This window comes from Aspergillus homomorphus (assembly GCF_003184865.1).
Source record: "Aspergillus homomorphus CBS 101889 unplaced genomic scaffold BO97scaffold_2, whole genome shotgun sequence".
Taxonomy (NCBI): domain Eukaryota; kingdom Fungi; phylum Ascomycota; class Eurotiomycetes; order Eurotiales; family Aspergillaceae; genus Aspergillus; species Aspergillus homomorphus.
The window spans coordinates 558801-582993 of NW_020291888.1; the positions used below are offsets into that span (position 1 = coordinate 558801).

Sequence of the window (24193 nt, forward strand, 5' to 3'; positions counted from 1 at the left end):
GCGATCCGGAGCCTGGACCTTCAGAGAACCATTACCCCAGTGAATGCCTAGATGGTGAGGATTGTCAGGAACTTCTAGGAAAACCACAACTCCCAATCGGACAGTATACCCGGATCTGTGTACGACGCATGAGATCGGTTCGGTTCGACTCGGGTCTTTGTCTGTTGCAGCCATGACATAATCTGTCAACTGACCTCATCATGATTCACGCCCAGGCTCTCCCAACAATGAGCATCTATAAATTGGGCGACCTTCCTCGTCCCCAAGGTTCTCAATCGCCATAAAGTCAAAATTGTCGTTATCGATCGATCTACACAAGACCTTATTATCACCTATTTATACCACAACATATCGAACAACATGGGTTGCGATTGCGGTTCCGGAAACACCTGCGGATGCAGTGGACCCAGCAGCTGCACTTGCGGAAGCTCGTGCACTTGCAAGCAGTGCGGCGTATGTTGATTCCTCTGCCTTTACGAGATTGATGAGAGTCTTACCAGTTTCTACAGAAGTAAAATCTCGCTTTCCATCGCGCCCGGATTGAAAGTGGCCGTATGAGTGATGAACCTCGGAGGATGATTAATGAATGAGACTGTGGAACCTCAAAGTCGAAGAGATGCTTTTCTCATACTTGTATCTTAAGTTTATATGACGTCTGCCCTTAATCCCGTCAACGTTCTATCTCCAGCTGTAGTATATCTGTCCTCTTGTCGATTGTAGTTATGTATGTTATTGGGACTTCGACTTTTGTACAGCATGTAGTTAGTGAAGTGGGCAACCGATACTTCAGCAGGTCGCAGAATGACAGACATTATTAGTGGATGTGTCATGGATGTCTCTTGATGATTGTAGCGTAGTTTATGTGATGGTGAGGGAATCGAGCATCGCTGGGATGCTATTTTTTATACATTAGAACGAGACTTTGGCCACGGCGAGCTAGTCAGTTCCAATCCACTAGATGGTGGATAGGTCCGTGCCGTCTCCAAGAATGGCTGAGTAAACAGGCAACACCGCCCAAGATCGCCTCAGGAGAGCTCGAATACGAGGCTAACCAATTATCATTGCACTTGAGATTATGATAGCGATTATAACGAATGCTAGGATTAGGCGTGCCTCGACTTCGTACACGGCCCTCGTTGCTGAATCTGATCGCCAGTCAAGCAGTGGTTGAAGGAGGAGGGAAGTTGTTGTCGGTCGGTTCGAGGTCGTCATCACCGCCTGAGCTAGAAGGCCAGCAACTGCCACCGCTCCCCGTGTCGCCCACCACTTCATCATCCTCCCCTCTCTCTTCCATCCACCCCCCTCCCCCTCCCTCTTCCTCCACTCCCTCCATCCACGACCATACTTCTCGCAACATGGCTCCTTCTGCTGTCGATGGCGAGAACCAACATGGTTCCGTCTTCTCCATCTCCGGACCCGTCGTCGTGGCCGAGCACATGATCGGTTGTGCTATGTACGAGTTGGTATGTTCTCCCCGCAGCTCCTCCTTCCCCATATTCCATGCAGGGTGGAATCGACAGTGTCCCGTACATCCCCACTTTAGCCGTATCTGACAACTCCTCCAGTGCCGAGTCGGTCATGATATGCTTGTCGGAGAAGTCATCCGCATCGACGGAGACAAGGCCATCATTCAGGTCTACGAAGAAACCGGTATTGCAAGCACCATCTCATCTCCCGCTTCCTACCGTCCCCGAGATCTAACATTTTTCACGATCAGCTGGCTTGACGGTTGGCGACCCCGTCTTGCGTACAGGCAAGCCTCTTTCGGTAGAACTCGGCCCTGGTTTGATGGAAACAATCTACGACGGTATTCAGCGCCCCCTGAAGGATATCTCCGAACAGTCCAAGGGCATCTACATCCCCCGCGGTATTGCAGTCAATGCATTGGATCGTGAGAGGAAATGGGACTTCAAGCCAGGAAAGTACAAGGTCGGCGATCACATCACTGGTGGTGATATCTGGGGTACCGTTTTCGAGAACAGCTTGGTGAACGACCACAAGATCATCCTCCCTCCCCGTGCGAGAGGTACCATTACCAGAATTGCCGAGGCCGGCAGCTACACGGTTGAGGAGAAGCTTTTGGAGATCGAGTTCAACGGCGTGAAGACCGAGCACAGTATGATGCACACTTGGCCTGTCCGTGTACCCAGACCGGTGAACGAGAAGCTGGCTTCCGACGCTCCGTTCATTGTCGGCCAGAGAGTCTTGGATTCCCTTTTCCCCAGTGTCCAGGGTGGTACCGTCTGTATCCCTGGTGCTTTCGGATGCGGAAAGACTGTCATCTCCCAGAGTGTGTCCAAGTTCTCTAACAGTGATATCATCGTTTACGTCGGTTGTGGTGAGCGTGGCAATGAGATGGCTGAGGTTTTGATGGACTTCCCGGAGGTTGGTCATCCTGCTACCCACAGGGCCCCTATCTGTTACTGATACATGGCATCCGTAGCTCTCCATCGACGTCGAGGGCCGCAAAGAACCCATCATGAAGCGTACTTGCCTGATCGCCAACACCTCCAATATGCCTGTCGCCGCTCGTGAAGCTTCTATCTACACCGGTATTACGATCGCCGAATACTTCCGTGACCAGGGAAAAAATGTGGCTATGATGGCCGATTCCAGTTCTCGTTGGGCCGAGGCTCTCCGTGAAATCTCCGGTCGCTTGGGAGAGATGCCTGCTGATCAGGGTTTCCCCGCCTATCTGGGTTCCAAGCTCGCCTCCTTCTACGAACGTGCCGGAAGGAGTGTCGCACTCGGAAGCCCTGAAAGAACCGGTAGTGTCAGCATTGTCGGTGCCGTCAGCCCTCCGGGTGGTGATTTCTCCGACCCTGTTACCAGTAGCACTCTCGGTATCGTCCAGGTCTTCTGGGGTCTGGACAAAAAGCTTGCTCAGCGCAAGCACTTCCCTTCGATCAACACGTCGATCTCTTACAGCAAGTACACCACTGTCCTGGACCGGTATTACGAGAAGCACCACCCCGAATTTCCTCGTCTGCGTGATCATATTCGAGAGCTCCTGACCAAGTCCGAGGATTTGGACCAGGTGGTGCAGTTGGTTGGTAAGGCGGCGTTGGGTGACTCGGATAAGATTACCCTGGATGTGGCTGCCATGGTCAAGGATGATTTCCTGCAGCAGAATGGTTACAGTGACTACGACCAGTTCTGCCCCCTATGGAAGACGGAGTACATGATGAAGGCTTTCATGGGCTACCATGATGAAGCGCAGAAGGCCGTTGCCCAGGGTCAGAACTGGGCCAAGGTTCGTGACGCCACAAGTGATATCCAGACTGCTCTGCGAAACATGAAGTTCGAAGTGCCAGATAACGAGGCCCAAGTGTCCGAGAAGGTGAGTTCGATCCTCTTCCATCCCCAGAATATAGCTTCTCTAACTCCATCTTAGTATGAGAAGATCCTCCAAACCATGTCGGAGCGGTTTGCCTCAGTGTCGGACGAGTAGAGGAGTAGAGGGTATACAGATGGCCGGAAGTCCTCCGGAATCGTGTCGTCGTTTCTTTGAATTTCAAGATTTGTAGCATAGCAAATTCCCATTACCTGTAGTTATTGCAGTTTCCTTGAAATTTTCCAGAAGATTCTTGTTGCCCAAAGGTGACAGATTTCGAGCTCTTTGAGTCGGTCGTCAGGCAGCATCATTGTTTGGCTGACTGTTTTTTGGGTGGCCACAAGCACATGACGCGGCCTGCTGTATTCGTGGCTTTGCATTGTGGTCTCTAGGTATGCATTCTAAGGATTGCTTTGTAGTATGAGTTCATTCAAGAATCAAGACCAGTTGCAAGAAGTTTTCAATAATCAGAGACATTCAGCGTTGTCATGGGTATGCCCTTGTGGCTTTGTAGTTGCTAATCTTTATCTCACTGATCTGGGCCGAAGCAGAAGAAGGCTACACTTGGCACTTCCCGCCGCCGCCTTCGATCAGCTCCGACACTCTTCCCCCTCGACTTTCCCCCACAAAACTAGGTCACCACGCACAGCTTCCACGCCTAACAGGCAGTCATTGATTATCTCTATTTTATAACCTTGAGCGCTGCTTACTTACAACACAAATTCTTCTTTTTTTATTTGGAGCGATCCCCTACTCATCATTGCCAGCCATGGCAAGCCCAACTGGCTTCTCGTGCGCAACTCCCCCTCCCCTTTAGGCCCTCGTGCCCCTTACACCGGTTCAACTTACTGACCTCCCTTGTCGGACAGGATAAATGTCAACGATCCCAGCTTGATCTCCTTGGTCAACAAGCTGCAGGATGTCTTCGCTACTGTCGGAGTAAGTGATTGCTTCTTCGCGGAGCTCTCCTGCAACCCCTCCGCAGACTGACACCGCTTGTTCCGTTTAGGTTCACAACCCCATCGACCTGCCTCAAATTGCTGTCGTTGGTTCGCAGTCCAGCGGAAAGAGTTCAGTTCTGGAAAACATTGTTGGTCGCGATTTGTGAGTGACTCTTATTGTCGCCATCGCAACTCCTATCGCATTCGCTGACAGTCAACCCTACCACCCCTTAGCCTCCCCCGTGGTTCCGGAATTGTCACTCGCAGACCCCTCATCCTGCAACTGATCAACAAGCCCGCTACAAATGCGCAGACCAACGGTGCGAAGGAAGGAGAGTTGGAAGGCACGGACAAAGAGGCCAACTTGGACGAATATGGCGAGTTCCTGCACATCCCCGGTCAAAAGTTCTACGACTTCAACAAGATCCGCGATGAAATTGTGCGCGAAACCGAACAAAAAGTCGGTCGCAACGCCGGCATCTCACCCGCCCCTATCAACCTCCGCATCTACTCGCCTAATGTCCTGACCCTGACGCTGGTTGACTTGCCCGGATTGACCAAGGTGCCGGTGGGCGATCAGCCCAAGGACATCGAGAAGCAGATTCGGGACATGGTCATGAAATACATCAGCAAGCCCAACGCTATCATTCTGGCTGTCACTTCTGCGAACCAGGACTTGGCTAACTCGGATGGTCTGAAGCTGGCGCGCGAGGTGGATCCCGAGGGTCAGCGTACGATCGGTGTGTTGACTAAGGTGGATCTGATGGACGAGGGCACCGATGTCGTGGATATTCTTGCGGGCAGGATTATTCCCTTGCGCTTGGGTTATGTGCCAGTGGTCAACCGTGGTCAGCGCGATATTGAGAACAAGCGGCCCATTGCTTATGCCCTGGAGAACGAGAAGAACTTCTTCGAGAACCACAAAGCCTACCGCAACAAATCGTCATACTGCGGAACGCCGTATTTGGCTAGAAAGTTGAACCTGGTGCGTATTGAGACTCTCGATACAAGATTGTGTATGCGCTAACTATACCATAGATCCTTATGATGCACATCAAGCAAACTCTTCCCGACATCAAGGCCCGCATCTCGTCCTCCCTTCAGAAATACTCCTCCGAACTTTCGCAGCTTGGTGACTCGATGCTCGGCAACAGCGCGAACATCGTGTTGAACATTATCACCGAATTTAGTAACGAGTACCGTACTGTGCTGGAGGGTAACAACACCGAGCTGTCCAGTATCGAATTGTCGGGAGGTGCCCGTATCAGCTTCGTGTTCCACGAGCTTTACTCCAATGGTGTCAAGGCGGTCGATCCATTTGATCAGGTGAAGGATATTGACATCCGTACCATCCTCTACAATTCTTCTGGATCGTCACCAGCTCTTTTTGTTGGTACGACTGCGTTTGAATTGATCGTGAAGCAGCAGATCAAGCGATTGGAAGATCCCAGCTTGAAGTGTATCTCTTTGGTGTACGACGAACTCGTTCGCATCCTGGGTCAGCTTCTGAACAAGCAGCTCTTCCGGAGGTACCCTATGCTTAAGGAGAAGTTCCATGCGGTGGTTATCGGATTCTTCAAGAAGTGTATGGAGCCGACTAACAAGCTTGTGCGGGACCTGATCGCAATGGAATCGGTTTACATCAACACTGGACATCCCGACTTCCTGAACGGACACCGCGTAAGTTCTGTGCACAACCCCCGTAATCAAGCCCTACTGACCAACTAGGCCATGGCTATCGTCAACGAACGTCAACTTGGAAGCAAGCCTACGCAAGTGGACCCGAAGACGGGCAAGCCTCTTCCTCCGCGGGCAAATAGCCCCTCGGTTGAGGCTCCTACCGACACCGGCAGCTCCGGATTCTTCGGCAGTTTCTGGGCCTCGAAGAACAAGAAGAAGATGGCCGCTATGGAGCCGCCACCGCCGTCTCTGAAAGCCTCTGCGGCCCTGTCCGAGCGGGAGAGCAGCGAGGTCGAAGTCATTAGTAAGTCCTGTCGACCTCCAAGGCTGCACGGATGCTAACAGTCTACAGAATTGCTCATCACGTCATACTTCAATATCGTCAAGCGCACCATGATCGATATGGTCCCCAAGGCCATTATGTACACCCTTGTTCAGTGAGTCCAGTCCATGATCTCTGCAGTGATAAATGCTAATACAAAACTAGATTCACCAAGGACGAAATGCAGCGCGAGCTTCTGGAGATGATGTACCGCAACAACGAGCTGGATGAGCTCCTGAAGGAGAGTGATTACACCATCCGCCGGCGGAAGGAGTGCCAGCAGATGGTGGAGAGCCTTTCCCGCGCCAGCGAGATTGTCAGCCAAGTTCAGTGAGTCTCAGAGTTGGATGGTTGATTTTGATCTATACACCCGATCACTTTCCGTTGTGCTGGTAGTCAGTTTTTTGGAGGGGGGGGGTACTGGGCGGATTCAGTCTCTCGCGGAGTTGATTATGCCTTATGTTTATATTTCCTCGGATGCAAGACTTCCACGGCCGCATGGTGGATGAACGGTTGCCAAGATTTGACGAATTTGTATCGCCTAATGATTGTGGATGATTGCGGCTTGTTTAGAATTGAGACTATTTTGCAGACTAGCAGTTGCAATGTACAGTACAGTAACTCAAGGGAATGTTCGTATGTGTACTGTAGCTCTAATTCCTCTGGGCCATACGAGGCGCCCGCCCTAGATGGGCCATTACCTGGCAGTCTAAGGATGTTTATCGACAAAGCGCTGAAATGGACACTGATCTCGTTCCAACATTCTACACGTAAAATATGCTTGACAGCCTGGGAGCCGTTGAGTATTGCCGGCCGACTGGCATGCAGTCCATCTTCTCAGCCCGAGGACCTGGATGGTATCCTGAAAGAGGTTTAGCGTGCGGCAGAGTGGGGTACTCCCAGATAAGCCCATGTTTAGCGCGGCCCGTGCGGCCAATAGCCGTTCGGGCCAGTGATCCGAAGTATATCACCACCATAGAGACTATATCGTCGGATGAATTAGATGTCACAGGAATAACCACACCACGCACAGTAGCACGCAAAACCATGAACAAGATCGGGAGTAAGTGTGTGGGGTAGCAGTGATATAGATGGGGTGAAGCGCTGTAGTGAGTGAATGCATAAGTAGGCAGCGATCTTAACACAGCAGATACCCTTTGGCTTCCCTCGTTCCCTCCCTCCTCTCCTCTTTTGACTCCTCATCCTACATTCTCTTTCCTTCGCCTTCACCTTCATCTCTCACTTTCTCTCAGCTAGTAGGACTTAGCAGAGCAGACCTCTTACCATCTCACCACACTTCTCACCATCACGCCTCCCCTCTCGCTCCTGACCACATGAAACCCCCTCTCAAAAATCGCTTCAATCTTTGACCAAGAAAAGAGAAGCCAAGTAAGCAGATCTGTCCAAGCAGTCGCTAAGCTCGCACTGATTGTATCCAGGATGTGTTACTTTTACAACTACAGCTTCAGTTACGCAAATTGCAGCCACGCGGTTCCCCATATGACCAAGAAGAGGGTCTACTTTCAATGTCTCTCACATTCCGACCCGGTTCCGAGCAACTTCGTTGTGTACTCACTCCTCAACTTCGTTGCCAACGGCGCCGATCCCTACAATCCACCTCTTACCCGCTGCGAACCTTACAATTGCCAGGAGATCGCGTTGTTTGGAAGTTTCCATCTGCCCGACCAATCCTGCCCTTTCTGCGAATTATCTTCTGTCACCGCCGTGGCCTTGAGAGCTGGATGTCAGATCATCGAGGTGAGTTCTGTCCCATTCATCGGGCATCGTTTGGCTCCTGTCAAAGAGAAACACGCAATAACTGACCGCAACATGAAACTAGGTTGTCAAGCATCCTTATAGGTGGGAGGTGGATTGGATCAGAGAAATGGTCCCTGGTCCTAACATGCTGCCCCGGGCGGCAACCTCTCAGAATCCCCGTGTCAACTCTATCTATTGCGAGCCGCTTTACGAGGTGCACCCAATTGCGCCGTGGCAGACTGTGGATTCGGAGGGTGGGACTGTCGTCGCTTCGGACGACGACATCTTCTGGGAGACCTTTTCCATTGAAGCTCCTGACAATGAAGAAGAGTCTGCGGATGATGCGAATGAAGGTGCAGCGCCTGATATCGATGCCGTCGAATTTTTGTAGAGGCACCGGAAGCTGATGTGTGTGAACCATCCCGGGCTTCACAAATCCGAGCATCGGCGAGACATGATGTCGACATGCGACCACTTTCCTATCCATTGCTCATCTGTCGTTTCTGTGTTTTGTTCACTTCTCCCCCTTCCTTTCGGGCCGTTAATCTATGTTCTAACAAATACCTTCCTCTTTGCCTCAATTAGCCAGTTCTGTCGATCTCTTTGTACTTCTCAACTTGACTTCGTTTTGCACGGTGTCTGTTCGGTGGTCTTGTGCACTTGGGAAACTCAGGATACGGCTACTATGGCTCCTACCATGTCGTAGGGTACGCATAGTCGGCACGTTGGTCGGACCGATCTGTTCTTTCCACGTTTGTTTTCTTCTTTTTTTTTTTTCGTCTTTCAGCGGGGTTCGTCGAGACTACGGTCGATCGGCGTGGGTTCAGGATCGGAAATGTATTTGGATCGCTGTGGCTCCTGCCTTGTTGCAGGGAACGCATAGTGATTCACTTGCACTTTCTGGTCCTACGAGCACTCTGCTTTCAGGTCATGTACACTACCAATCTTGCTCAATCATAGCGTGGCTATGCTGACCCTTCAGCACACTTGTGGTTGGTTGGACTTGGGCACGGGGTATATCAGTACCACGGCTCTTAGTATGTTCCCTAGGGAATTACATAGCTAGCCAGCTCGTCCAATAAATCCAACAAATACATGTCTAACTTCTGTCTACCTAACACAGATTCGGATCTGAACGACTAACGACAAGGGCCAAACCAACTATCACGTCCTTCCCGCAACCGAGGTATGACGATACGTATAATGCCACCCCTCCCTCTCCATATCCGCCCGGACCTTGTAGTTCTCCTCCGCGATGCGCACCAACCCCATATCCATGTCCACCACCAACACCCCCTCCTCATCGCCCATCTTCCCCACCGGGCCCACTACCGGCAAGATCACCCGCGACAGACCCATGAACTTATCCTCCGGATCCTGTCCGCGCGCCACATTGGCAAAGATGATCCCGCAGGTATTCTCGAAGCACCGTGCCGTGAGCGTCGTCTCGAGGAACAGTTTCTCGGAGTCCGGGTTATGCTTGAGCATGGCGGGCGAGGCGTCATAGCGGCTCCCTACGTTGCGATTAATTATTAGCATCAACCCAAACCACGTAAGCTAAGCTATCCCACACGGACACAGAGGGAAGAGGAAGAAGAGAGCGAGAAACTCCTCCCGCCCCCACCACCCTCAACCCATCCCCAAAAAAGAAAGGAAAGAAACCACGCACAAAAAGTCGGCAAAACGACAATTTCCGCACCACGCGAAATCAACTCGCGGAACGCCTCCGGAAATGCCAGATCCCAACAGATCAGCAGTCCGACCTTCCCCAGCGGCGTGTCGAACACCTCGTGCGGCTCCTCGCCCGATGACGTCACATACTCGCGCTCGGGGTGCCAGATGTTCTTCTTCCGATAGTGGCCGAGGATGCTCCCATCGTGGGAAATGAAGTACGCTGTGTTGTAGAGCAGCGCGTCCTTTTTCCCATTCTCCCCCGTGGTGGAGGTCGTAGCCGCGGAGGGCGGGGGTGCTTCGTGGCGTTCGACGATCGTGCCCGGGACGATGCAGATGTGCAGATCGCGGGCGAGGGTTTGGTAGGCCGCTAGGTATTGCGCTGTGTCGGCGGCGTGGGACAGCCAGAGGGGGTCCGAGGGTGCCCAGCCGTTTAGGTGGTATCTTTTGGTTTTGGGGTTGGGTTAGTTGGTGTTTGCGAAGATGATGGTCGAGGGGCTGGTTGGGTGTGGTGCGTACTCGGGGAGGACGGCCAGCTCGGCGCCTTGTGATGCCGCTTCACGGATGTAGGTGCATGCTTTGCGGTGGTTTTCTTCGATGGCGAGGTCCTGGTGGTCTTATCAGTTGTTTGTTGCGCGGGGCATGGGGGGAGGAGGGGGATTGTGGGGAGCTCGTACCTGGATGTTCCATTGGATGACGGCTACTCGACGGATGGGTGCCATTATTGCATATGGGACTTGAGAGATGTGAATGAGAGGAGGAGCGAGGACTGTAGAATGCGAGAATGTGAGGAAGTCGTGGTAGTCAAGCAGGATTGCCGCGGGGAGAATGGAGTTGGAGAAGTTGGAGTCACCCCGCGTTCTGAAGGTCTCGGCGATAACATTAGGTAATGCCATCAACACCTAAACCTGATATCATAGGGTCGAGCCTTCCAGGAAGCTGAAAGGAAGGGGGGTCCGGGGGTTCTCCTCCGGAACGCATTATTCTGATATTAAGATTGAGGTAACCAGGAATTCTTTTGCGCTTTCACCCTTGAGTAGCTATCATGCATCGAGGAAAGTTTTTTTCACGTCCTTGGCGATTTTCAAAAACTCATCGCTTCACTTCAACTATCTCGTCATTGAGAAACTATCATGCACTGAAATACTTATGGCGTGCAGCTAAGGACATTTGGAAAAGTTATGATTTTCACCAGATACACCCGGCTATGAAAACTGATTCCTACCCGCGTTCAAAGATCCTTCGCGTTACTCCATCAATTTGGACGGGCAACCACCCCCAGCATCCAGAACCCCCCACTATTTAGATTGCAAATCTTCGTTCCTCCAGATCTCCAGAACCCAAGACCGGTGAAGTTGCCGTTTGCCAAGTGGCATGACCACACAAGGGGGCTGAGTTGGACCCTCCCGCGATGGTCGAGTAGCTCGAACAAGGGTTGCTTGATCAGTGGCTGGATGATATACTTCGTCCGCTCTGGTCCAAGCGCAGGGTCGCGGAGGTCGAGCAAGAGACTCTCTCATTGAGAGACTGACAGCTCCTTGCCAAGCAAGAGCCCGTCTCCACGGCCGCTGCGGACCGGCTTGATAATGTACGAATCCTTGTTGATTAAAGACTAAATGTGCGGACCGATCAACTCATTTAGCTCTGGAGAACCAGGGTTGATGTTAGGTACGACGCCGTGCCGAAGGACTGCCGCTTGCTCTGCTGTAAGGACATTCTTGCCGACAAGACTATCGAGCTCTTGGAGGAGCACTCCCAGAATTCGCTTATCGTGAATCAGAGGAACACTCCGCATATCATTGACGCAGTGCAACGTAAGGTGTCGCAAAATGTCAATCGGGATAGAGCGCAGTTCATGTTGGAATAGGTGAAGTCCAGTTTGATATACACGGTCCAGACGCTCTCCGTCAGTGCTGACCATGTCGGAGCAGTCCCGGTCGGACAGACAGTAAAGCACATATCCCGCCTTCGAATCCTTGCTCTTGATCAACCGGGGGTCTGTTGGTTTGTTGATTGTCGCATCAACTCCTCCGTTCTGTTTGGCGAAAGAGACGAACATTTCGATAAAGGGTGTTCGGTATTGGTCGCGGACAATATGAACCGGATACTTGGGGTCGAAGAGATCCAGTTGACTTTTGACAAACTGTTCATCGTCAGATTTGTCAACAGTGGCTAGGAGCGATAATGGACTCGTTACATACCTTCTTCGCGTCAGCACCTGCAAAGACGCAGCCTCTTTAAGATGCCATGCCATCTCCTCGTATATCTGATAGCCATAGGCCGCAAGAAGCTGTGCATTGATGGAGTAGCGTGCATTGATCTCGCAAATCGCGACAGTGCCAGGGTGATCTGAAGGAAGCAGAAGGTCAGATCGCCAATGTCCTTGGCAATCCTCGAACGGCCTCAGGTTGTTTGCTTGTGATTGCTCATGCAACCACTGAGATCCAAAAAAGTCAGCATCTTTGCGAAACCCTAGGTCTGAGAAAGGCTCACGCGCAGAAGATCCTCCTCGTGCGGTTCCAGTGGCATCCGCTGCGGGAAAGCAGCCTGCTCATCTGTCCACCAAGTGTCTACAATGCTGCTGAGTCCGGTAACAAGTGCCTCGTGGAGCTTTGCTACGTTTCGCTGAAGCCTCTCAGACATCGGGAGAGGATTGGGCGAGTTGTTGTTGACATTTCTCCGACAGCCGCTGGTCAGGGACTCGAAGTACGAGTTGAGTGTCTGCTTCTGCTGATGCTGTACGTCCTTTTTGGCTGATTTCGGAGGCACAGGATCTGCCGGACTTATTGTCGAAGCAAGACAGACCTGATGCATCCCATATTGAGTGAGCAGTTTGCGTCGTTCGAGTGCGATTGTTCGAGTATTTTGGAGCTACTCACATTCTCCGACCCTGCCTCCCATTGAATAGCCTGTCGACGCTCCAGGTTTCCATCATTTTTGTAAGTTAAGATCAGCTTGGTATTGTTATTACCCCTCTTTTCGTCTACTCAGTACACGGCATGGTGTCTTTGACTTCGACCGCTTGCGCTTTTGTCGCGCTGTGCGCTTCTCTGATAGCCAGCGACTGAGCCGTCTGCATTCCAATCCTAGGCAAAGCAGAGCAACGCAGTTCCTCATAGGAGAGATCACTGAAGATACAGTCCATTCTTGCCTCCTGGTCTCTTCGTACGCCTTCAGTTGCTTCTTTCCGGCTCAGGAAAGCTCGGTTGCGTGCTGGCAGCACCCTGATTATCGAAAGCCCATTCCCGCGATGTCACGAATTGTTTTAGAACCATCTGGAACGTTTCGCAATTGCGAATCAAAGGTCCGGACCTAAGAGCTTCTCGCTTCGAACTGCCATATTGTCCTTACACAAATCTGGAGAAGCTCCCCGCCCTAGGAGTTTAATCCGACTTGAGATTGAGGATTGGACTCGGTCGTGGATTGGACTGATGCAAAGATCTCAGGGCGAATCGTCAGCTCCCAGGGGCTGCCTTCAACTTAATCTATTCATCCATCCTAGACTGAGCGACCGGCAACAATTGATGTGTTGTGCACGCGGAAGTCTCACAAGACCTACCCGTGTGTAACCGTCACGAGACCTAGTAAAGTAGCCGGTCGACGGGTTCCTGAGGTATCCAGAACTTAGAGGTGAAGTGGTTATCGCGATAACGCAACAAAAGCAGAGTCGGGCATCAGCACTCAAAAATTGCCAGGCACCAAGCCCAGAACGGAATGTCAGGAACTGGTTCAAGTGGAGCCGGCCGCACAAAAAACAAGGCCTCGACCAATGCCAAGCAATGAGGACATGTGCGCACTTGCCCCATTGCCTCTACATATTTTCCCCGGGCACGTCATTTCTCTCGTTCTTGCAAATCACCACATTTTGCCCCCGCCGGTGAATTTTATACCATTTACTGCAGTCATGGCGCCTCTTACAGCGGAGGAGCTCGTTAAGCATCCTGCGTATAGCACAGTCGAGTGGGAACTTCATCCAACGACGTCCGGAAAACAGGCAGTGGCCCAAAACCGTCGGGGAGGGCCGATCAATCTGTACTATGAACTTCACGGGACGGGACCAGTGAAGCTCGTCGTAAGTGTTGAGTGTGATTTCAAATCGATCGCAGAACGATGGTTGTACTGACACGGACCTTGCAGTGGATTATGGGCCTCAACGGGACGCTGAAGGACTGGCGACGCCAGACCAGATACTTCGGGCACGAGCACGCATCGGAATACACCTGCCTGGTGTTTGACAACCGTGGCGTTGGCCTTTCAGACAAGCCGGTCTGCTTCTACTCGACCTCCGAAATGGCCCAGGACGTCGTCGACCTGGTCAACTCGCTGGGATGGATCGACCTGGCCGGACCGCCCGAGCGATCAATCCACGTCATTGGTGCCAGCATGGGCGGCATGATTGCCCAGGAGGTCGCGATGCTCATCCCCGATCGCTTAGCGAGCCTGACCCTTAACTGTACAGCGCCGCGGCTGGTTCGGACGACTCCGTTCGTGGAGAACCTGCGACAGCGGGCGAACATGTTCATTCCCCGCCACATCGATGTGGAGCTGGATCGGCTTGCGAAGAGCATTTTTGCCGACGATTTTCTCGCGGAGCCAGACACCGAATACGAGGACCCGAAGAAGAACTTTCCGACCAAGCGCGATCGCTTCGCCGCGAGCGTCATCCGGAAGCGTACCAAAACAGACGAGTACACCAAGAAGGGCTTCATGCTGCAGATCGTCGCCTGCTACTTCCATCACAAGTCGGCGGCGCAGCTGAAGACCTTAGGGGATCGAGTAGGCAGAGACCGGATCGCGGTGACTCATGGCACAAAGGACATGATGCTGACATTTCGGCACGGGGAGATCTTACGGCAGGAGATCGGCGACGGGATCACCTGGAAGGTCTTCGAAGGGAGCGGCCACATGCTCGGCTGGGAACGTGAGAACGAGATCCACGAGTTGATTGAGGACTTGGTGGCCCGATGCAATTAGAGGGCGTTATTGAGCGCGAGCGCATACGACATTCCCCCACATGACTGCATTAATGATTATACTGTACATTAGACCCATATGACAAAGTGACGATGAAAGAGCACCATTGCTGACATGTTCCCGGTTTAGGAGGTACGCAGTAGACAGGTCGCAGGAACGCAGCCATGCAGTTAGTTGCCACTACGTCGGTGTCTCGTATACACAGTACTAAGCTGAAACCCTCGTGACCAGCCACACGCCGCTCCAGATGCAGCGGTCAGCTGCTGTTCACCAACAGCAGTCTGACCAGCTACATTATACATTACCAATCCCCTTCTGCTTGAGAACCTTCCTCCTTCCTTCTTCATCATCCCCCTCCCTCCTCCCTCACACATACACACAAAGACACCATGGTCCGCAGCAAAGAAAACACCGATACCAACACTACCACGGACACCGACACCTTCCGGCCCGCCGCAGCAGGCGACGCCCGCTCGCCATGCCCAGTGCTCAACAGCCTGGCCAACCACAACCGCCTCCCCCACGACGGACGTAACATCACAGCGCCGCAGCTGCGCTCCGCGCTGGGCTCGATCGGGCTGGGCGCAGACCTCTCAGCGCTCCTAGTCTGGCGAGCCTTCACCATTCACAACGACGATGCCGAGTTCGGGCCGCACGGGTCGATCGGCGGGCTCCGCGACGCTGAGGACGTGACGGCGGACGGCGTGCCAGTGCTGCACCTGGACAAGGTCGGGCGGCCGCACGCCATCGAGCACGATGTCTCGGTCACGCGGCAGGACCGCGCGCTGGGAGACCCCATCGCCCTCGACCCCGCCCTCTACGAGCAGTTTCTCGCCAGCACGCCGCACCGCTTTGGCGTCCCCGAGCTCGGCCGCTACCGCAAGGTGCGCTATGCCGAGCAGGCCAAGGCGAACCCGGACTTGAAGTTCGAGCGCCGCGAGCATTATATTGCATGCGGGGAGCTGGCTGTGCTGCGCTGCTTGTTTGGCGAGGGCGTCTTCAAGGGTATCCCTAAGGAGTATCTGGAGGCGTTGTTTGGCGAGGAGCGGTTGCCCTTGAAGGAGGGGTGGCGGCCCAGGACGTGGGTGAAGGCGTTTCTGCCCGAGGCTGCTGCGGTCATTCTCGCGATTTCGAGGTATGCCTGGCCTTTTTAGGGGCGTCGGTAGGTTTCATGTGGTTGTGAGGTGCTGCGGTAATGATGAAATTTTGAGAGTTGCGGCTGGGAGCTGGTGGCGCTGAAGGCTGAACTCACCTGGTAGGTTTGGGTGGATTGTTCAGGGTTTTGCTTGGGGAACAATAGCCGTTCTATGCGGGTTTGTTGGCTCATTGGTTAAGCTTGTGTCTGGGTATGGTCAGAGTGCTGGCGTGTAGGGGGAAATTGTCATTCATGATTCATGGAGGATTAATGTGCAGGGCAGGAGGTTAGCAGTCGGCAGAAGGTAAATCAGAAGCACCTCAAGTGCCTGTGGCGCTCTTGTTCATCTTGGCAAACCCTTATCTTGTGTCTTTGTACGAATTCAAGCTTTTACTTTGTGTCCCAGCTGATGCGGTAAAGTCTAGAAGGATGGCCGGTCTCCATTACAGAAAGATCCGGAAGGTAGTATCAGTATGATAGCATTCTAGTGGGCAAGATTATCATAAGTTCGCTCCATTTCTGTCTGTCAGCGCATGATATTTGAATGAGAAGACGACATGATGTGCGATCTAGAGGGGCTATCGCGCTCATTCATACCTCGAACTTCTGACACATGCTTCGAGCTCGAACTCCATGAGTGGTAGGTTGTACTGTGATACTTTCTATCTCTTCGATCAATGAAGCTTTATTCAAGGCTTTTGGCTGAGATAGGCACTACATGAGGTCTGACCTGATCCATAACCAAGTGCTGATATTTCGTGCCCCTGCTAGACTTGTGGCTTGACAAAAGTCCAGGCCAGCAAGTAAATTCGCTCAATGCAATCATCCTGCTTCACACCTATATGATAGTACAGATTTAACATGGTATCAGCTTTCTCATCCGACGACTAAGGAAGAAAGAGGATGGCTGCCGTTGCTTATTAGGAGTTATTTTACCTTTTCATGAATCAGGTAGAATGGGATGTTATATATGACATGTACAACTGCGTCATCTGACCTCTGAGTTATCCTGTGCACTTTCCTCTTTCCAAAATCCTCAAGGGAAAGGGAAACATTCTGTGCCCTCAATTTCCAAAGTCACGTCTCGGTCGGAAACCAGACACACGTAACCATCAAAGACCAAAGATCATATAAACCACTAATCAACATATTGAAAAAAAAAAAAAAAATTCAAAAGCACATTTTACAACAAAAACAAGTCCCCCCGAACTTACCAGAGAAGCAATAACTACATCATTACTATAAATATCCCATCCACAACCGTTACCCTGCATCTTCCCGACATTACCAGGAACCACTCCCAAAGCCACAACCGATCAGCGACAACGCCTCACCCTCCGTCCCTATCAACAAGTCAATTTCCGAAAAGAGCAGAGGCTACTGCAGGAACACGCTGAGTTCGGGATCATCAGGGGAAAGCGAAAGGTTTGCCACTTGCCACAGCATGGGGAACGCGCGTCGAGTTGCGAGCTCTGCCGTATAGTTCCTGGGAAGAGGACCGCTGCAAGATGCATGAAATTGGTCTTGTAGTCTAACTTTCGCTTGCTGGGTCTATTGGAGGATGTCTTCTATGTACTTCTTGTTTATACGTATTATTTGAAGGGTTGATGATTTGATGATGGCCGAGTTTGTGGATATGAGTGCTTGAGTTGAGATAGATATATAGTGAATTGGCATAAGCACAAGGTGCCATGCTTACTCAGGTTATGGAGTTTCGCTTTGCAGGCTGGTAAATCACATCCACTGAGCTCAGTTTGGATGATCTGTTGTACTAGGCAATCAGCTTAGGCAGCTACTTGGGGGTAGGTATGTTGCACTCGTACTTTCCCGTAGAGCGACACATGACATGAATTCTGTTAAGGCGGTCGGTCGGCTCTCAATTATTGTCCAACATTTTCTTCGTATTTTCATAATTACATTGAATTGTTACTTCTATAAAATGCGATGGTCGTACCCAACGCTTCCACCTCGGATATTCTCTCCAGACGGTAAGACATTTTGTCATCGTACCTGATAGATAATAACCCATCAATAGATCGTGTCGATCGAGCCAACCGAACCAACCAATTGACCTCCCCTTGCTGTCTCTCCTCCAGTGCGGAGAACTGTCGGTCCAGAGCGTTCGGAGGATTCCTTGTTGCCAACGCAGTCTCCACTAGATGCATAAGGGAATGAACAAGTCAGAGCAAGAGAGACCGCAGACGTCATTAACATGTGTTCTTGCAACTCGCCGCACAGAGTCTGATAAGCTATGGCTAGAGATTACTGTAAGCTCACCGCATCAATATCAGGCTGACATTCAGTCAACTACTAAACATCACCAGGTCGACCTCTCGGAGACCTTAAGCCTGTGCCCTAATCTTCTACTGCTTCGTATATGCTATGGTCCCCCCACGCACCGTGAGTTGCACTAGTAACGACATCCTTAGCGCAGGTCGCACCATCACCAGGTCAACTTCAAAAACGAAACTAGCAGCACTTAACCTTACCTCGTGAGATGATCATGGTATCAGCCGATCCACACTTCTGGGCGATTTCTTGGCCACGGCTTGAACCGAGTGCATCAACAAGAGAGTCGATGAGGGGAAAGATTACATAAGTCAGCGACAAGGCTGTGCAATCCCTCGATCGCCCCAAAGGATGCAGAAGTACCCAAATTGTCAAGTCCAGATGCAAGGGCTCTCCGTCTTCTCTGCACTCGAAGTCTGACGTGGTGTTATTAACGTTGTTGGCCGCTGACGGCTGGATGGTCCGTCAGGGACGGTTTCCTCGGAAAAAGAAAGGGGGGCGTTATCGCCGATTCTTCCCTCCGCAAGGTACGTACATGTACAGTACTGTACCTAATGTACAGTGAGGGATGTTCTCGCAGCCCACTGACCAGCGATCAATCAGCAGATCTGGGCGATCAATCAATCCCAATCACGACATCCCGATGCAAATGGCAACAAGATCAAGATGTCCAACGCGATGGCTCGACCCCATTGGGCGGGTCTGCCCCAATGATCGACCGATGGCTTTCCGAAAGGCCTCAACAGGCGGCGCGCACTAGACACGGCTCTGGGGGACACTAGAAGACACGAAGCAGCCCGTCATCTGTATCGACGCGTCCAATCACCCCGCGGTTTGCACCTCTGCCTTGTCCCCTGCACCAAATGTCGCGCGTGCATGGCTTGACACGTACTGCCATGCCGGCATGTCCACACGTCCAACCAAGCACGGTGAAGGGGAAGAAAGGGGAAGAAGACGGAGTGCGAAGAAATCATGGGAGAAAGGCAGATCGATCAAGCAACTAATGCAACAACAACAAACAAACAAAGACGCTGATGGGGCAAGATAATCCGACCGTAATCTTCCCTGTGTGGGATTCCATATCCAGACCCAACCAGACTGAGCCACAAACAATCCGACTGACTGACCGCTAGACGCAAACTTTGCCCCCTCCTTTCCAGGAGCCTTCTATAGTTTCAAGCACTCCCATCTCGCTCTCCCTTCGGGAGACATGGGCTTAAGGGTGAAAGAATCATGCGGGCCAAAAAGAGCAATGTGATGGAGGGCCACCCGATCGATCAGCTGCCTAGCACTCTTACCCTAAATTCTTGTGTAGCTTTCCTTTCGCTTAACCTTTTCTTCCCCGTTTCTTATTCCAATAGTTTATGCAGTGTGAAATTTCCCGGGAATCTCTTTGCTTCTCTCGCTTACTCCAATCTAGGGGGAGGAGAGAGGAAGAAGGAAAGTTAGCCTTGTCGGCCGGCTATGTTGTCTTCCACTAACGGAGTACCCTGACTATCATACTGACGCTGGACAGGCAGTGTATCCATCCTTCCATGACCCGCACTCTACCAAGTAAACCCGGTCTATAATGTAAGTGATCCACAACACTGCGGTGGTCAGCACTAGCACATAGCCTCTGGACTAAGTTAAGGCTATTTGGACCCGGTATGATTGGTCTCGGCCTGCGCAGCAAGGGAGTAGTAACTGTTAGCCTTAGCATCTTTTCGACCTTTAATCTGGAGTGAGAATGACGGGAGGTCAATGCATGCGTAGGCTTAGCTGCCATGCCACTTTCTGCAGGAGACAGAATGACAAGAAAATTAATTGAAAGGAGGAAAAAAACAAGAAAGTAGAATCGTCACAAGGGTGACATCGCCGAAGCATGCATGCGCACCGAATCTCCCAATTGTACATAAAAAGGGCCATCTGCTCGACCAGATGACAGAGGCTTGAGTGGTAGGAAAGCAGGCCTATACCTTGTTGCTTCTTCTTTTTTATCCTTCTTTGCACGACCCTCTTCCTGGCCCAACATGCTTCCATACGTTGTTCTTCTTTTATTCGCAGCCCTCGTCAATGCCTATGCAGACCCGGGAGCTTGCTCAGGATCCTGCTGGGCTCACGACCCCAACGTCATCCGCCGTAAGACCGATGGCAAGTTCTTTCGCTTTTCTACGGGGCTAGGGATCTTGATCTCGTCCGCAAGTGCCATCACCGGGCCCTGGACTGACTTGGGCTATGTGCTACCCAATGGCTCATCGGTGACGGTGGGGAATGCCTCCAATCTCTGGGTAAGACACTGTCAGCATACTTCCCCTTTGCCGAACAAAGCTCTAACATTCCAACCCCCTCATGGCCAGGCCCCGGACGTGCACTACGACAGTGGGAGGTACTATCTGTACTATGCCAGCTCCACGCTAGGTAGCCAAAGCTCGACGATTGGAGTTGCAACCTCCACGACGCTTGAGGCCGGCTCCTGGACGGACCACGGCACCATCGGGCTGACTTCATCGTCGGCGAACTCGTACAATGCCATTGACGCCAACTGGATCTCCATCGGGGGCACTGGCTACCTCCAGTGGGGATCGTACTGGCATGGCCTTTACCAGGCACCAATGACCAGCTCGCTGAAGATCAGCAGCACCACCCCCACAAACCTGGCGTACAACGCCTCGGGCAACCATGCCATTGAGGCTGCGTACCTGTACGAGTACGCTGGCTACTACTACCTCACTTTCTCCTCTGGCCAGGCCCAGGGATACAACAATGGTCTGCCCGCGCAGGGTATGGAGTACCGCGTCGTCGTCTGCCGTTCGAAGTCCGGTACTGGGAACTTCGTACGTCTGCACGCTTCTCTTTCTCCTCCACAGATTAATCCTTGCTAACAACATCCACCTCAAAACAGGTCGACAAGAATGGAGTCGCATGCACCAACAGCGGTGGAACCACCGTTCTCGCAAGTCATAACTACGTCTACGGACCCGGCGGACAGTGCGTTTCCCCCCTTTTTTCCGCCTCCAGGATTTTCGACCTGGAGCGCTCAAATTCCCCACATCAGACCCCACACGTATATCCATACATAGTAACAACGTACTGACTGACCTTGCCTCAGGGGCATTGTCAACACCACCAACCACGGTATCGTCCTCTACTACCACTACGCCAACCCCAACATCGGCCTGGACACCTCGCAATACCAATTCGGTTGGAACACCCTGACGTGGGTAGACGGGTGGCCGACTGTTGCCGATTCGTAATCCGCAATCTCAGTTCCGTTCCCACATCCCGGGGGAATGTGGATTAGTGGCGACCGGTTATCAACACCGTTCGTTCATCCATGATCCAGAATGAATCATGGATGTCTCTGATGGACCCTCCGAACAAGGCAGGTCGTCGTCATGACGTTTTTTCTCGACGAATAATCAGGAATCGATCTCGATCGCGACCACTACTGCTGAATCCTGTGGGATCGATGCCAACGGAGACGGATGCTTACTATTTTAATTGCATATATTCGGTATAATTCTGTTTTCGACTCGAGTAAAATACATTCTGCATATAATCTGCATTGAGACATTATCTCTCCTTGTTCCCGGTATCATAAAGACATTTCCTCTTTGTGTATCTTACCATGACTATGTCGGATCTACCGGTACACATACTATACCAAGTATTAATGTGATACAACTAAATGTCCAAACAGAAAAAGGGAAGAAATTGATTTTCCTCCCTTCTAAAAAAAAGAAAGAAAGAAAGAAAAAAAACCATATAAGCACAAATACACCCTAGTCTCTGATTCCCATCTCGACCAATTCAAAACAGACCAAGCCAAACGAAGACAAGCCCAATTGACAAACAAAACCCCATCCTTCTTCCCCTCCCACAAACCTTTCTAACATCATCTCAATCTCCCCTTGAAATTCCAACTGACGTACCCGTCCACAAATGAATGAATGCACAAGCTGCACCTCCAGCACCAAAAATCCTGCAACTATGCCCCGGCCCGCGCGCGCGGCGGTATGCAAACCAAACCAAAACACCTGGATTCTTCCCACCCCTTCCGCGATTACAATTCCAGGAACCTAACCGCCCGACAAAATACAAAATACTTCAATCCTTCATCGCGAAGTCGCATTTTTCGGAATAGTTCAACGGTCGAGCACGCAGTCCTAGATCCAAGGTTCTAGGCGCTAGACTCTAGACCTCAATCCCGGTCGGATTTCGATCTAGATCGCTACCGTGTAACTTTTTCTACCCGATACCTGATATCCGGCGCCTAGAATTCGGGTTAACAAGGGGTACGAATTATTCTGCCCTGTTCTCGCCCTTGTCATACAGTGTCGTTTGCACTCCGCCCGCCCTTGTCTTTTTGTGCGATGGCGAGAGCTGCAAGGGCAGAGGGGCCGAGGCCGAGTGGGGGTGTTTGACAGGTCAGATTAGATAGGGAGCTGGGGTTTTGAGGTTAGGTTTGGATCATTTGTACCGTGCGGTAAAGTGCAGTTTCGGTGAGGAATCCTTGCTTGATTTGTAGTCTCGTAGAGATTTTTCTTAGATGCTAGAAAGTGAAGAGCAGTTATCTGTCATGTGAATTCTGGGCTAATAGGCTGGCTGAGCTAAATTATACTGAGCAAATATTCAAGTTGGTTTGCAATGCTCTACTCCATACTCCAAACCAATTCTGGCTCTAAGACCTCATTGCCCTCGTCCAGGTGCTTCATGAGTGCTGGCCACAGAGACCATCTCACTCTTCCGGCTAACTGTCCGTCGCCTCCGCCAAAGCTCATAGACCCAGGAAAAAATTTTGTCCCCGTCGGACTACACCAGAAGAAGAATGATTGCTTCTGCCGGCTCAAAGCCATCTTGAAATCCACACATCTCTGCATCAGTGCTCGGAGCTGGCGGCTTCTTGACTCGTGGTTAGTAGAGGAGAAAGAGTTGAATTGGTCCTCGACGCAGTTGACGATGTAGGTGAACACGGCCTCGCAGTCTTCGGTTGCAGTCGCCTCAATTGCGATACTCGTGGCTGTCCTCCAACTACTGAGCACTGGCTCTGAGCCTGTAGCTGGATCAATATTCATATCGAAGACGAGTCAGAGTCTGAAGAGTACATACTAGTGTGTCGAACGTGGTCTTCGAGCCCGGAGAGAAAACGCCCATATGGTTCGTCACAGATTCCGAATGCATATGGCAAGAATATAAAGGCATGGATGAAGCTGGTAACGGTAAATGGATGCAGGCCCGCCGCTGGGAGGAGCTGTGCGGGAACTGAGCCCTACCATCGGTTTCCGCCGACGATGTCAGTTTCTTGACGTCTTTGAAATTGGCTTTGACCCAACTATCGAGGTTCTGGCTCAGTTTGCGCATCTGATCAACGATCTGGTCATCTCCCATCATTTTGGATGGTCCATTCTGCAGCGTGTTTAGCTGACTATATAGTCGATTGAGCTCCTCCTGGTGACGCTTGCTACTCGCCGATGCGTCCTCGCGCGCCTGACACAGTAACCGGTCTTGTTGTTGGATCCTTTCTCGGTCCGCCAACTGCTGTTTGTTAGAGCTTCATGAAACTGGTGCGCTTGTTGCAGCTCATGTTCCAGTCGTTTGATTCTCTCCGTATTGGCCCAATTATGTCTATTCAGCTCCTGCCGCAACCGCTGATTTTCTTGCATGACCTTATCTGCTCTTGCCTGGTGCTGTCTGCTTGCCTCTTCGGCAGCTTGCGCCAAGCGCATGTGTTCGTTCACTTTAGTCGCATCTGAGCCCGCCTGTTGTCGCTTGTTTCCCAAACGAGGGAAAGAAATCCCTGCCCACCCCTTACTGTTTTTGCTGCTACACAGGACAAGTGACCGAGCGGGGATCTCGTTCATTATATTCCCAGAGTTCCATCCAACGTGGGTAGCTATTTCCGTCAAGTGACGCGTTTCCACGCGACTTCCATCAGTCCCGGAATGGCAATCATAGTGTCATGGGCATGACACCTCTCAGGGCAACTGCCCCCCTCAAAAATCAGGGTTCTGCTTCTGGTCGCTCTCCCATTTCTTCTCTTTGCTTTCGTTGAAATGTCGAGCTTGGATTATCTGATTCCCTCTATGAGAGCAACGGTAGCAACATGG

General features: G+C 51.6%; 8 protein-coding genes across 8 annotated transcripts; 5 read left to right on the forward strand and 3 right to left on the reverse strand.

The window, feature by feature from the left end:
- Nucleotides 1-1355: 1355 nt before the first annotated feature.
- On the forward strand, nucleotides 1356-3451 carry BO97DRAFT_420216 (H(+)-transporting V1 sector ATPase subunit A; the record flags this gene model as incomplete). Its single annotated transcript, XM_025696635.1, has 5 exons — nucleotides 1356-1463; nucleotides 1566-1650; nucleotides 1718-2385; nucleotides 2444-3340; nucleotides 3395-3451. 5 exons carry the CDS (start codon nucleotides 1356-1358, stop codon nucleotides 3449-3451), a joined length of 1815 nt encoding a protein of 604 aa, XP_025555979.1.
- A 372-nt stretch (nucleotides 3452-3823) lies between these two features.
- On the forward strand, nucleotides 3824-6669 carry BO97DRAFT_76183 (dynamin-like GTPase vpsA). Its single transcript, XM_025701047.1, has 8 exons — nucleotides 3824-4126; nucleotides 4204-4273; nucleotides 4344-4438; nucleotides 4510-5260; nucleotides 5314-5955; nucleotides 6004-6259; nucleotides 6308-6392; nucleotides 6443-6669. The coding sequence occupies exons 1-8, from the start codon at nucleotides 4104-4106 to the stop codon at nucleotides 6609-6611; spliced, it is 2091 nt and encodes a 696-aa protein (XP_025555980.1). The 5' UTR covers nucleotides 3824-4103; the 3' UTR covers nucleotides 6612-6669.
- Nucleotides 6670-9148: 2479 nt separating this feature from the next.
- On the reverse strand, nucleotides 9149-10520 carry BO97DRAFT_381882 (carbon-nitrogen hydrolase family protein). Its single transcript, XM_025693270.1, has 4 exons — nucleotides 10384-10520; nucleotides 10226-10314; nucleotides 9705-10150; nucleotides 9149-9549 (listed from the first exon to the last, which is right to left on the reverse strand). Exons 1-4 carry the CDS (start codon nucleotides 10426-10428, stop codon nucleotides 9200-9202), a joined length of 930 nt encoding a protein of 309 aa, XP_025555981.1. The 5' UTR covers nucleotides 10429-10520; the 3' UTR covers nucleotides 9149-9199.
- Nucleotides 10521-11318: 798 nt separating this feature from the next.
- BO97DRAFT_420219 (uncharacterized protein) lies at nucleotides 11319-12851 on the reverse strand (the record flags this gene model as incomplete). Its single annotated transcript, XM_025696636.1, has 4 exons — nucleotides 11319-12143; nucleotides 12200-12511; nucleotides 12586-12660; nucleotides 12720-12851. 4 exons carry the CDS (start codon nucleotides 12849-12851, stop codon nucleotides 11319-11321), a joined length of 1344 nt encoding a protein of 447 aa, XP_025555982.1.
- Nucleotides 12852-13564: 713 nt separating this feature from the next.
- Nucleotides 13565-14754, forward strand: BO97DRAFT_474831 (alpha/beta fold hydrolase). The gene is made up of 2 exons (XM_025700359.1): nucleotides 13565-13778; nucleotides 13844-14754. The coding sequence occupies exons 1-2, from the start codon at nucleotides 13611-13613 to the stop codon at nucleotides 14678-14680; spliced, it is 1005 nt and encodes a 334-aa protein (XP_025555983.1). The 5' UTR covers nucleotides 13565-13610; the 3' UTR covers nucleotides 14681-14754.
- BO97DRAFT_76569 (putative peroxidase) lies at nucleotides 14629-16173 on the forward strand. The gene is made up of 3 exons (XM_025701048.1): nucleotides 14629-14743; nucleotides 14810-14849; nucleotides 14912-16173. The coding sequence occupies exon 3, from the start codon at nucleotides 15070-15072 to the stop codon at nucleotides 15832-15834; it is 765 nt and encodes a 254-aa protein (XP_025555984.1). The 5' UTR covers nucleotides 14629-14743; nucleotides 14810-14849; nucleotides 14912-15069; the 3' UTR covers nucleotides 15835-16173.
- A 3888-nt stretch (nucleotides 16174-20061) lies between these two features.
- BO97DRAFT_467402 (arabinan endo-1,5-alpha-L-arabinosidase) lies at nucleotides 20062-21549 on the forward strand. The gene is made up of 4 exons (XM_025699647.1): nucleotides 20062-20374; nucleotides 20444-20920; nucleotides 20989-21074; nucleotides 21196-21549. Exons 1-4 carry the CDS (start codon nucleotides 20117-20119, stop codon nucleotides 21338-21340), a joined length of 966 nt encoding a protein of 321 aa, XP_025555985.1. The 5' UTR covers nucleotides 20062-20116; the 3' UTR covers nucleotides 21341-21549.
- Nucleotides 21550-22738: 1189 nt separating this feature from the next.
- Nucleotides 22739-23812, reverse strand: BO97DRAFT_420223 (uncharacterized protein; the record flags this gene model as incomplete). The annotated part of the gene is made up of 3 exons (XM_025696637.1): nucleotides 22739-23139; nucleotides 23360-23492; nucleotides 23552-23812. 3 exons carry the CDS (start codon nucleotides 23810-23812, stop codon nucleotides 22739-22741), a joined length of 795 nt encoding a protein of 264 aa, XP_025555986.1.
- Between the last annotated feature and the right edge of the window lie 381 nt (nucleotides 23813-24193).